Here is a 14,231-nt window from a genome sequence, read left to right on the forward strand (position 1 = left end):
TTGATGTACTCCTTTTCCTATTTGGAACCAGTCTGTTGTTCCATTAGTTTATTTACTTGTTTTTTTGCATGTGAACATCCCATGCTTTCACCATCATTTGTTGAAAAATTATGTTTCCCACTAAATTTCCTTTGTACTATTGTGAGAAATTTTTTGTTCATATATGTTTTTAGTTTATTTCTGGATTCTCCATATTATATATATATATATATTATTTGTACATTTATATAATTTATTCTCTTATATATATATATATTTTCTATCTTTACACCAATGTCATGCTCTTTTGACTAATATCACTTTAAAGTAAGACTTGAGGGAATACCCTGGCAGTGCAGTCGTTAGGAATCCAATAAATTTGGCAGGATTCAACTTGTCAAACCTATGAATAAGTCACATTTGTCCATTTATTTGTATTCTTTAGTTTCATTTACCAATTTTTTTGTAGTTTTCAGTGTATAGGCGATCCACATGTTATTTGGCTTTATCCCTAAATATTTGGTATTTTGATGCCTTTGTAATTTGCCTTTATAATGTTTAAAAAATTTCAATTATTGATTATTGTTTGCTAGTATCTGATGGAAGACAATTCTCTGTAGGTCACTTGCTTCTCAGCACCTCTCATGAGCAGAGGCACTGATAGTGTCTCTCTTTTGGACTTTATTTTCAAAGATGTTAGTGTATCAACAATCTTGGGTTATAAAGAAAGAATCTCCCTCCATAGTAAAGGGAGAATTTGCTTACTTTTCAGTAAAATAAATAAAATGCCTCCCTCTGGGGAAAATTTGGGCCGTTTACAGCTTATTATAAAACATTTAGGTTTGCTAAGCTTGTGGTTCCTCTCCTTCACATATCTGATTACAAGTATTTCAGTGGGTCAATTTCACATCACCCTTGAGAACTGGGGCTCAGGGAACTCATATAAATGGGTACTTCTTTTGATCCTCTCTTTTTTTCTGAGTCAGGAGTTTCATATCTTCTACCAACATTCATGAAAGTGTGGTAGGCTAACTTGTTAGCTTAGGATAAAATCTCAGACTCTTCACAGTCTTGAAAACATATATAAATATAATTAATTTTTGCGTGATAGTAGTATAGCTTGCAATCTTGCTAAACTCACTGACCAATTATAGATAAATGGCTGATGGCATCCAATTTTCTACACAGACAATCACATTGTCTGTGAATACCGTTTTACTTCATGTTTATTACACTAGTACGTAACATCCAGTACAATGCTGAATGGGGCTTCCCAGGTGGCACACTGGTAAAGAATCTGTCTGCCAATGCTGGAAATTCAGGAGATGTGGGTTCGATCCCTGGGTCGGGAAGATCCCCTCGAGTAGCAAATGCTAATCCATTTCAGTTTTCTCGCCTGGAAATTCCATGGACAGAGGTACCTGATGGGCTATAGTCCATGGGGTCACAGAGAGTCAGACATGACTGAGCATGTATGCATAAAATATTGAATACAGTTGGAAAGTGTGGATACATTTGTCTTATTTCTGATCTTATGGGGAAAGTCAGACACTGTGAATTTTTCCTGACTATATGGATATTTTTGTATCCCTACAATTATTCTTGACCTTAGTTTTAGGACTGTTACTTCAAAACAATGTGATTACTTCAGGTGTTTTAAGATTTGTTAGGGAGGAATGAAACAGTGCTCCTTCTAGGATAAAATTCCCCACTACTGAGGCAAGACTATGTTCAGTGTGCACAGACAACCCGTGACTGGTGGCAACAAGTACTTATGTTAGCCCTATGTAAGTGTCAGGCTTTGTTTCTTTTATATCCATTTCATGATTCTTTCTCTAGACTTCAGTTGCATGCTTACACACATATACAGTCCAGTTCTCTCTCTCATGCGTTAGGAGTTTCCGCTACAAAACTCCACGTCTCCAGTCTGTACAGCTCTTTCCTCTGCATTACTTTGTCTTGTTAACTGTAGGCACCTTGGTGTCCTAGACTCTCAGCTCTGTCTCCTCAACGGAGAGAATCTTTTGAGCTCTACCTGGATTCTTACATGTTGGTCCATAGCCTGGAATTCTTTCAAGACAGGAAGCTGGGGCAATTTCTGGGCTTACTTCTCTTTGTTTTTAACTCTCAAGATTCACTACCTTTCTTGATATCCAATGTCATGAAAATTATTGTTTTATATACTTTATCCAATTTTTAGTGGTTTTAGGTGGAAGGTCAAATCTGATCCCTGTTGTTACATATTAGCTGGAAGCAAAGACAACACTGATACTACATGTTTGCATATCAAAAAGCAATAAAATTCTATGAATATAAAACTGACTATATCTATAGATGTTTTTATAATTGTGTATTGACAACTTCCACTGCATAAGGCAGGAGGTACAGGTTAGATCCTTGCATCAGGAAGCCCCCCTGGAGGTGAAAATGGTAACTTACTTCAGCATTCTTGCCTGAAAAATCCCATGGACAGAGGACTCTGGTGGGCTACAGTCTACAGGGTTGCAAAGAGTCAGCGACTGAGCACGCATGCACATAGTACATATTAGAAGAAGAGAAAAACAAGGAGAAAGAAACAAAGAGAAAGAGGGCCAAGAAAAGAACAACTTGGAGAAGAATAATGCTTAAATACATTAGTAACAGTCATTCAGGATGACTGGTAGAGGCTGAGACCAACTTGTGTAGAGCTGTGAATACAAACACAGATTAGGTCTTGCGTTTTATACTTCATCCATTCAATAATTATTTGTTTAGTGTTTACTGCATTCCAGACATTGATTATAACAGAGTCCAGCAACTAGGACAAGCTCCTGTTTTTGTACAGCCCACAATCTAAGAAGAGTATTTACATTTTTGAAGGTTGAAAAATAAAAGGATATGTAATTGAGATAGTACAGGCTTCAAAGGCTGAAATATTTGCTATTTGGTCATTACCGAGAAAAGTTTATCAACTCCTGGTTTGAGGTACTGGAAACAACAGTATTAAAATGAAATAAATAAATAAATAAATAATGAACTAGAGATCTGGACCTTATGAGCCAATATTCCAGTGAGAAGGATACAGATGAGCAATAAACAAGTGAAGCATATAGTTTACCAGACAATATGTAAAAAATTAAACAGGGAGGAAAGTTGGTTCGCTGGAGATTAAGTGGTCTCAATGTCCCTAGAGCAAGTTGGCGATGATGGTCTTGAGATGAAAGAGATGATCTGATTACCTACACTTTCAGGTGATAAAGGCCATTAAGAGATGGTGGCAAGCTGGAACAGGGATTTTGATTGTGTGATTGCTTCAAGAAAGATAAGAAAGGGGGTGGTGTGTCACCCAAAGCCCAGAGTTCTGGGACTCTTAATGAGACAATAATGAGATAGATACCAGAAAAAGGAATAGTCTTATTGAAAGCAACCAGAGCTTCTGGCTCCCTCTGGATAAGCAATGGCATTTGGAATAAAGGAGCTGCGTGTCCACAACTTTATTTGAAGGTAATGTGAGAAGGAAGCATCATAGCAGGGTCCTTGGAGTGGCAAAGTTTTAAGATTAGACATTCCTTTATAATGACAGTATATCAAGAGGCACCACTGACAAGCTAAACATTCAGAAGTATATATGTGACAAGAGACAGAGTTGTTCTGTTAGCATCTCGACATAAGAAACACCATACTGAGTCAAAGAAATGTTTAACCGTATCACTTTTATTAAAATGTATGTTGAGCACCTACTATGCATCCAACACTGCTCTGGGCACTGAAAACACAGTGGTGTGTAAGAAAATAGAAACCAGTTCCATCTGTCATGAAATTTACATTTGAATGCTATAGGTAATTTCACATTTTGCAAGGGCTGGTGCAAGCTGGAAGACACTGCTTTAAATGGAGTGGACTGGGAGTGCACTCTGAAGAGATCCCTTTTATGCCAGCTGTTGAAAGATGAAAAGGAGCTAGCCATTCCAGAGTGAGGGAGTGAGGAGAGGCAACACGGATAAAAAGTGAGAAGGCCCTGCGGCAATAAAGAACTGAAGGAACACTGATTTAGGACTGTGGCAGTTTCTCCTCAGGCAGTTTTGTAAGAGAACACTATTGATCCTGGGATGAGAGGGGACCCCCTGGGACAGCCCTCCAGCTGTAGGCTACCCAGGGCTGCTTCTTCCCTCTTTTTTTTTTTTTTTTTTTTTGCTGCTACCACACACAGAAAAATGCAGGGGAGGATAATTTTTTTCCAAATATCATGGCTCTAAGATCCAGACCCTTCAGATGTATCTTTTCTTTGTCTGCAATGATACAGTACATGTCTACTTCCTTTATATACTTATTATAGAGAGCAGGAGAGCAATAATATTAATAGTAATCGTACCACCAGCAGCAACAGCTGGCACTTATTGAGGGCTTACTTGTACCAAGCACTTCCCATGTACTCTTAATTTAGTCTTCAATCCTGAGATGGGGAACAGTAGTACCACCATTTTCCAGGTGGAGAAACTGAGGCACATGGACTTGAGTAGCTGTATCATTTATACAGCTAGTAAGTGCTCAAAATTAGCAATATGACTTCAGGACCACGGTATTCTTATAATTAATGTACATTACTCCCTCTTTCTCAGGTTATAATTTGTAAAGACAAAATAAATTCTGAGTATACACCTTATTTTATATGGGTGGTTTGGACTTCACTTAAAATGTGACAAGTATCTCGCCAATCCTGTATTTTCATTACTCTCATCACCGCTACAAATTCTTCTAGTTTGGTCCTGAGAATAATTGATTTATTTGCTTAAGATTCCTTTTTCTTTTCCCGCAATCTCAATCCTTATTTAAGCTTATTCTCAGTCCTTTAGACTCTTAAGTAATCCATTCAGTCACATTCAATCTGCATTCTACTTTTCCTCAAGTCAACTCAAATTTGTTCTCTTCACAGTTCTTTTAATCCTTCAACTTAGTCAGTCTCTTTTCCCTGGGCCCCCTGCCCCCAACAGACTTAAGACTTACTGTTTTGAATATTAGCAAAAGAATCCGCCCACAATGCGGGAGACCTGGGTTCAGTCCCTGGGTTGGAAAGATTCCCTGGAGGAGGGCATGGTAACCCACTCCAGTATTCTTGTCTGGAAAATCCCCATGGACAGAGGAGCCTGGTGGGCTACAGTCCATGGGGTCACAAAGAGTCAGACACGACTGAGCAACTAAGCACAGAACAACTTTAGAAGATGGGAGGACCAGTCACTTGACTTAAGTTCAGTTTAATTTAATTCAAATAATCTCACTTTTGCATGCTAGACATTAGTATTTGTGCAATTAAAATTTGTCACTCAGATAAATAACAAACAACAGATTTTATTGGGTAAAATGATTGGGTGACTTTTTTCTATTCATAAGTTTTTCTTATCTTTATGAGTAATTTCTTAGTTTATTGAAAACTAACAGAAATTGACTAAATCATGTAAAGAGATTAAGTTGACTAAATTACATTGAAGAGATTATATATGAAAATAAGTGAAATGAATTTCATTGTGTAAAAACAGCAAGCAATCCCAAATACTCTTTAAAAAAAACCAAATAACTTAGAAAAATTACTTTTATATAATTAATTTATTAATCTGTATATTTATTTCTCTGGTGCCTTTAGGCCAAATCTAAAAATTCTAAGTGATCACAGTGCCTCTTAAATTTGACTTACAAATGGGGATATTGTTTGAGAAAACATAAATTAGAGAATTAAAAATTATCTTTGATCTTGCTTCATTTATATTTGCAGCTAACATATGTGGTTCATTTTATAGAATGAATTAGCTACCTAAACTCACACAATAGGTTTTATTTATTCATCCCTATGTGTACAACAAGGTCCTGGGCAGTGAGACCAGGATATAACAGAGCAAGACATGGGAAACATTCCTTACCTTTAAAGAAGACAAAATTTCCATCACTGTTTTCATAAACTGCATCAATACTAGGAGGCAAGCCCCGCCAGAAGTAAGTGATCTGCATGGGGTATCCGTCCATCACCCTATGGTTTCTCACTCGCCAAAACCACTGGTCCTGCAGAGCAAACAGAAGCAACTCTGAACAAAAGCGAGGCCTCCAGGAACTTCCCTGGACAATGGTTTAACGCTTTTACAGGTAGTGCTAGCGCTGTTATCACTGTCCTGCATCAAAACAAATAATCAGTTGAACAACTTGCCGACAATGATCACAAAGATTCTTGGAGTAAACTACCCAGTGTCTAATCTACACATTGTGTTTAAGAAGATAACGTACAGATACTTAATCTTAGTAGTTTACATCATCTCTAGATGAAAAACAGAGGTAGCACAGACAAGACCCTGCCAGATTTGTGGATTAAGTGAGCTTTCCAAAATATAAAAGCAGCATAGCAACACATATGCACCTTTGTATTTACAGACACATGCAAGGTCTCTACACCTAAAGTGATGGGATAGAATAGGGAGGCCAGACCTCCTCGAATGCCCATGTTATACGACTGTCTCATGTAATTATAAACAGAGTCCTCTTTCACCTTCCAATGTATCATGTTTTGGACAATAAATTATACTGTCATTATATATATACATATATATATATATACACACACTATATAAATTATCACTGTATAATTTTTTACAGTATAAATTATACTGAACAAAGGAATCTTGAAGGAAGATCATTAGAGTGGATTAAAGAATAGGTCAATTACTTCTATTTGCTGTCATAATAACCTATACTTCACTCAGTCATACCACAGGTCATTTTATATTAAATGTGTTTACTATTATCACCAGCAAATTATGCATCTGCCTTGCCCTGAAGCAGATATTTATGAATATGTTTTACTTTTTAGACAAAACACAATATATTTTTCACCATAAATTCTGACTAAGGGCAAAAATTATTCCCCCAAAAGTTATATCTGATGACATTAAATTGTTTTCTATTGAAAATTTTGGAATAATTTATAGACTATCCAAAGTGGTTTAATATTATAAAAACAGGTATATTTTAAAAATTAGTGTGCAATAAATTAAAATTAAATATTTCATTATATTTCAAACAAGGTTTCATTGGAAATTATGTGGTTGTTGTTAAGTTGCTAAGTCATGCATTACTTTTTGTGACCTCATAGACTGCAGCATGTCAGACTCTTTTGGCCTCCACTAACTCTCAGAATCGGAGAAGGCAATGGCACCCCACTCCAGTACTCTTGCCTGGAAAATCCCATGGACAGAGGAGCCTGGTGGGCTGAAGTCCATGGGGTCGCTAAGAGTCGGACACGACTGAGTGACTTCACTTTCACTTTTCACTTTCATGCATTGGAGAAGATGGCAACCCACTGCAGTGTTCTTGCCTGGAGAATCCCAGGGACGGGGGAGCCTGCTGGGCTGCCGTCTCTGGGGTTGCACAGAGTCGGACACGACTGAAGCGACTTAGCAGCAGCAGCAGCAGCAACTCCCAGAATATGCTCAATTTCATGTTCACTGAGTTGGTGATACTATCTAACCATCTTATCCTCAGCCACCTCCTTCGCCTTTTGTCTTCAATGGTCCCTAGCATGAAGGTCTTTTCCAATGTGTCGGCTCTTCACATCAGATGGCGAAAGTATCAGGTTCACCATCAATCTTGCCAATGCATATTCAGGTTTGATTTCCTTTAGGATTGACTGGTTTGATCTCCTTGAAGTTCAAAGGACTCTCAAGAGTCTTCTCCAGCACCACAATTTCAAAGCATCAATTCTTCAGTCATCAACCTTCTTTAAGGATAAAGTCTCATAATACATACTTGACTACTGGAATCAGCTCAGTCACTCGGTCGTGTCCGATTCTTTGAGACCACATGGACTATAGCACACCAGGCCTTCCTGACCATCACCAACTTCCAGAGTTTATTCAAACTCATGTCCACTCAGTCAGTGACGCCATCCAGTCATCTCATACTCTGCTGTCCCCTTCTCCTCCCGCTTTCAATCTTTCCCAGCATCAGTGTCTTTTCCAATGAGTCAGCTCTTCACATCAGGTAGCCAAAGTATTGGAGTTTCAGCTTCAGCATCAGTCTTTCCAATGAGTATTCAGGACTGATTTCCTTTAGGATGGACTGGGTGGATCTCCTTGCAGTCCAAGGGACTCTCAAGAGTCTTCTCCAACACCATGGTTCAAAAGTATCAATTCTTCAGTGCTCAGCTTTCTTTATAGTGCAACTCTCACATCCATACATGACTACTGGAAAAACCATAGCTTTGACTAGACGGACTTTTGTTGGCAAAGTGATGTCTCCACTTTTTAATATGCTGTCTAGGATTATCACAGCTTTCCTTCTAAGGAGCAAGCATCCCTTAACTTCATGGATGCAGTCACCATCACAGTGATTTTGGAGCCCAAGAAAATAAAGTCTGTCACTGCCTCCACTTTCTCCCCTTCTATTTGCCATGAAGCGATGAGATGGGATGCCATGATCTTAGTTCTTTAATGTTGAGTTTCAAGCCAGCTTTTTCACTCTCCTCTTTCAACCTCCTCTTTCAACCTCCTGACTTCACTTTCTGTAATTAGAGTAGTATGATCTACATATCTGAGGTTGTTGATATTTCTCTCAGGAAACTTGATTCCAGCTTGTGATTCATCTAGCCCAGCATTTAGCATGATGTACTCTGCATCCTGATGTCAGTGAAAGAGGAGAGTGAAAAAGTTGGATTAAAGCTCAACATTCAGAAAACGAAGATCATGGCATCTGGTCCCATCACTTGTGGGAAATAGATGGGGAAACAGTGGAAACAGTATCAGACTTTATATTTTCGGGCTCCAAAATCACTGCAGATGGTGACTGCAGCCATGAAATTAAAAGATGCTTACTCCTTGGAAGGAAAGTTATGACCAACCTAGATAGCATATTGAAAAGCAGACACATTACTTTGCCAACAAAGGTCCATCTAGTCAAGGCTATGGTTTTTCCTGTGGTCATGTATGGATGTGAGAGTTGGACTGTGAAGAAAACTGAGTGCCGAAGAATTGATGCTTTTGAACTGTGGTGTTGGAGAAGACTCTTGAGAGTCCCTTGGACTGCAAGGAGATCCAACCAGTCCATTCTAAAGGAGATCAGTCCTGGGTGTTATTTGGAAGGAATGATGCTAAAGCTGAAACTCCAGTATTTTGGCCACCTCATACGAAGAGTTGACTCTGGAAAAGACCCTGATGCTGGGAGGGATTGGGGGCAGGAGGAGAAGGGGACGACAGAGGATGAGATGGCTGGATGGCATCACCAACTCGACTGACATGAGTTTGGGTGAAATATGCGAGTTGGTGATGGACAGGGAGGCCTGCTGCTGCTGCTGCTGCTAAGTCGCTTCAGTCGTGTCCAACTCTGTGCGACCCCGTAGACAGCAGCCAACCAGGCTCCCCAGTCCCTGGGATTCTCCAGGCAAGAACACTGGAGTGGGTTGCCATTTCCTTCTCCAATGCATGAAAGGGAAAAGTGAAAGTCAAGTCGCTCAGTCGTGTCTGACTCTTCCCGACCCCATGGACTGCAGCCTACCAGGCTCCTCCATCCATGGGATTTTCCAGGCAAGAGTACTGGAGTGGGGTGCCATTGCCTGGCATGCTGCAATTCACAGGGTCGCAAAGAGTTGGACACGACTGAGCGACTGAACTGAACTGGACTGAACTGAACTCTGCATATTACTAGAGATCTCTTCAAGAAAATTAGAGATACCAAGGGAACATTTCATGCCAAGATGGACACACTAAAGGACAGAAATGGTATGTTTTTAACTTTCTGTTCATAATTTCCATAATATTAAGCAGCTTGAATTGATAAATGTTTTGATCAATATGCAGGAGGCACATTTATATGATTTTAAGATAAAAATTATGTCATGAAAAGATTGATCTAATAAAATACATATGGGCAGTAAGGCCCAGAGTTTAATGTCAATACTATGTGGACACATGATATTCTGATAACTTAAAGCAAAAACAAAAGCATTTTGGTCTATCTGCAACAGGGGTTTTAACTGAGTGGTGAAGTCTTTCCAATCTTCATATAAAACATTTTAAAATTATGGTAATATATATCCTAAAATAAAATTGCTGTAAACTACTGGATTCTAACAAAGAAATAACTGACTATAATTATTTATGGAACAATTAAACAAAACAAAAAGCTCTCTAAGCTGACGAATCGGAAGAAATTGGATGAAATGTCCTGGGAATATACTCAAACTTTTTTCAGAGAAGCACTTCACATTTCTAGCATCTCCCCACAATTGAGACAGGCCAACGCCTCTTTGGGACAAACAAGTTGCAGTCTGAAGATAAGAATACAACCCAACATGCCACTAACGAAGGAAGAAATGAAATTTCTGCCTCAAGATAAGCAGACCCAATCTGCAGATCTTTTCAAGGTAATGCAGAAGCATAGGTGAGTTCATGACTATTTTTCATTGACAGTAGCCTCGGCAGAGAGCCATATATATTGCAGATTTTCCAGTTGTGATTCTACTCAATATGTTCACAACTTCTCTGCTTAGCAGGATTCAATGGTAAGAGTAATTAAGCAAGCTTTCTGTCACAGAGGATGTAAATGCACACCATGATCACTATAGATTACCATCTCAAAAAAAAAGGTGGGGGGCTTGTGTCTAATTTGCAGAGAGAATAAATTTAAAATGAGATTTAGGTCTCTGTGCAAATTTCCCTTCAGAGGAAACCTTCTCTGATCACCTTATCTAAAACTGAAACCCTTCATTCCACCCCCTACACTGGCTTTTACTCTCCTCCTCCTGTTTTCCATCATTTGCCTTGGCCAACAAGTAAAAGTAAGTGAATGTTCTAAGACAAAAGCTGCATAAAAGAACATAAAGGTGCTAGGTATGGACAGATGATTAGTGCACACTCCATTTTCTACACGGGTATGATATATAAAGAACTTTGAACCATGAGCAGATGGGAAAACATGTTTTCACCTTTCAAACAATGTAGATTTTGTTTTGGCCTAGGATGCAAAGGAAAGAACGAGGAATCGCCTCTCCAGAGTCCTAGATTGCTTGCTTGTATCTTGCCTCTGACCTCCTGTTGGCCAGAGTTCTTACAGAAAAGGGAGGAAGGAGGTAGGATACACTGAAAACAATCACAGCCAGCATATTTATAAAGTCAACTTATGGAAAAGCATCATGCGTAAAAATTACCAAAGGAATCCCTACTTAAACAGTAACATTTTACTTCCAATACAAACATTTTTGAGCTTATGCATAGATTTTTCTTTCCATGTCGTATGGGACTCGGACATACCCTGTTGTTCACCATTAACAAAAGAATACTAATTTTTTAAAGTGAAAAAATAATAATTATCCATACATAATATACTACTATAACTATTTGGTTTTATTCCACTTATATAGGCAAAGAATGTTGGTTATGGAGTATTGCTGTACTAAGTGTGGTTAAACTCTATACCACAAAAATGCAGGGAGCACATGAAAAGACACGTGTGTTGACACTGTTTTCTTTTTAGGTCCTGATATATTTTTTTTTTTCCTGTTTCTTTTTGCATCGACTCTTGTTCAGAAACCACTTTGCAATGATTATGATGAAGAAAAGGAGACTTTACTAAAAAATGTTTCATCATTTGCATTTAGGGAAAGGAGCCACAAACTGTAGATTCAAACGTGCCAAACAGTACTATGACACGTTGCTTCCCCCCTCTCCTTTGGGATCTGAGGATCATGCATACTGGCAAGGTGATCTAAATTTTAATTCATATTATCATGTAACTGAGTCGAAAAAAATAGAAAAGATTTTATTCCTCCCACTGAACTAGCAATTCTGGAGTTCCAAAAATATGAACTCTTTAAGAATGTACATTCATCCCAGAAGGGAACAGAGACAAACAATAATTTCAAAAGGCTGTGTGAAATGCTATTATTGCTGCTGCTATAAAATGGGAACTACCATTTAGTGAATATAATGAGCTAGAAAACAGCTGGGCCATTAGCACACCTATCAAGAATTACCGTCCCTTTATTTCTGACCTGAAGAAAGATGTCTCATTTACAATAAAAACTCTGTTCCTGCTGAATAAAGTACAGGCTGTTTTTTGTGTTTTTTTTTTACTCAAGGTAATTGAGAGGGCAGTGTATTCAATTTAGTTTTTTAACCAGCCAATCTAAAATTGTCTCTTCAGTCTTTTTCTATCAACCCATCATGTTTTATTTTCTTCATAATACTTATTGTTCTCTGAAATTATCTTGTTTATATGCTCACCTGTGTCTCATCATAACTTGTACCTCATCTATCGTATTCAAACACAGCACTTCTCGGTTCTGGAACAAAGCCCAGCACTGTGTTAAGTAAGTGCTCCAAGAGAGAGAAAAGCAGTGAGAGAGACGTGAACCCAAACCTTGTCCTTGGCCTGGGGGACGGGTCTTCATCTGTCAGCATTTAACTAAACTGCCCCCACAGAAATTTTGCCATAGGTCCGTATAGTACCCATATCTACCAGAGTACTTAGATCACTGTACTCAGTTCAGTTGTTCAGTTCAGTCGCTCAGTCACGTCTGACTTTTTGCGACCCCACGGACCACAGCACGCCAGGCCTCCCTGTCTATCACCAACTCCCAGAGCTTACTCAGACTCATGTCCATTGAGTCAGTGATGCCATCCAACCATCTCATCCTCTGTTGTCCCCTTCTCCTCCTGCCCCCAATCACTCCCAGCATCAGGGTCTTTTCATATGAGTCAGCTCTTCGCATCAGGTGGCCAAAGTATCGGAGTTTCAGCTTCAACATCAGTCCTTCCAATGAACACCCAGGACTGATTTCCTTTAGGATGGACTGGTTGGATCTCCTTGCAGTCCAAGGGACTCTCAAGAGTCTTCTCCAACACCACAGTTCAAAAGCATCAATTCTTCAGCACTCAGCCTTTTTTAAAGTCCAACTCTCACATCCATACATGACTACTGGAAAAACCATGGCTTTGACTAAACGGACCTTTGTCGGCAAAGTAATGTCTCTGCGTTTTAATATGCTGTCTATGTTGGTCATAGCTTTTCTTCCAAGAAAAGAACAAGCGTCCTTTAATTTCATGGCTGCAGTCACCATCTTTAGTGATTTTGGAGCCCCCCAAAATAAAGTCTGTCTCTGTTTCCACTGTTTCCCCATCTATTTGTGGTAAATAGATGGCAAATAGATCACTGTATGGAATTATCTATTTGGCAGCCTGTTTCTATATGCTCTAAATGGGCATCTTTATCATTTGCTTTCTCTCTCCCTCCCTTTCTCCTTCCTTTACTTCCTTCTTTCTTTATTTATGACTTCACCGCCTCCAGGGATATTCACTCTAAACTATGCCTCTATTCCCCAAGGGCTCCATCCTGCCCTGTGGGTGACCCTTCTGTTTTTCATCTTGTAGTATAGTATTGGCCAAAGTGCCATGCCATGGGAAAACTATTTCATGAGTAAGGGATATTTCATGAAGTGACATAACAAGAATCAAGAGTTGAGCTAGAGCTACGGAGTATTATTTTTATGACTTCCTCTTCAGTCATATTCCGCCCCCTCCCACTCCTCCCCCCGCCGCCAGTACTAAGTATACTAAAAGCAGGATCTTCATTGAGCTGAGAGAATGTGAAATGTAGAGCAGACAATTAGCAATAAGAAATATATACTGGGAAGAAATAAAGAGTTATGTATAGACTCTATGTGAAAGCTCTAAGCAAGTGCAGAAGCTTAAGGGGAAAGGGATTAAAACAGGCCAGATGCCCAGGAGAAAAATGTGCTAGAAGGGAATTTTTTTTTTTTTCTTTTCTTTCAAAGGGATACACAGTTATTTATCAACAAATTAGGTGTTAAATGCCTATGTTGAATTAAAGGTTTGTTCCTAAGAGATAAAGGTAGATGGAGTGGAGAATTCCCAAGAAACTAGGAAGCAAAAAACCCTGAAAGATTCCTAAGGGAGTTTGTTTCAGAGTTCAGGAGCAGTTGTTGCCATAACAGGGGGGACTAATCCTCATTACCAACACCTAATTGCTTTATGCTAATATGGTCTTGAAAACATTCCTTCTGTTGCTATTGTTTTGTTACTGTTACTGATGGTTTATTTACTTAAATAGGGAGTTCGAAAGGTAACTGCCCTTCCTTAAACTCAGAATCCTCAACAGACAACCTGATGTCCAATAAAACAGTGATGTTCTAAACCGGTCCTGAGGGAAGTCGGATTACCACAATCATTAGCACACCCATAGCAAATTATCACTTTTGCTATTGGTTCACAATAATAATTTGC

The 14,231-nt window shown here is 38.9% G+C and overlaps 1 protein-coding gene across 1 annotated transcript in view; it reads right to left on the reverse strand.

Annotated features, from left to right (window-relative positions):
* The window catches only part of MMP16 (matrix metallopeptidase 16), a 401,911-nt gene that overhangs the window by 45,218 nt on the left and 342,462 nt on the right, over positions 1-14,231 (reverse strand). The window contains exon 7 of the mRNA XM_005888277.2: positions 5,871-6,009. Coding sequence (XP_005888339.1) covers positions 5,871-6,009 — 139 coding nt within the window. The remainder of the gene's footprint in view (positions 1-5,870; positions 6,010-14,231) is intronic.

Source organism: Bos mutus, chromosome 14 (assembly GCF_027580195.1).
Source record: "Bos mutus isolate GX-2022 chromosome 14, NWIPB_WYAK_1.1, whole genome shotgun sequence".
Taxonomy (NCBI): Eukaryota; Metazoa; Chordata; class Mammalia; order Artiodactyla; family Bovidae; genus Bos; species Bos mutus.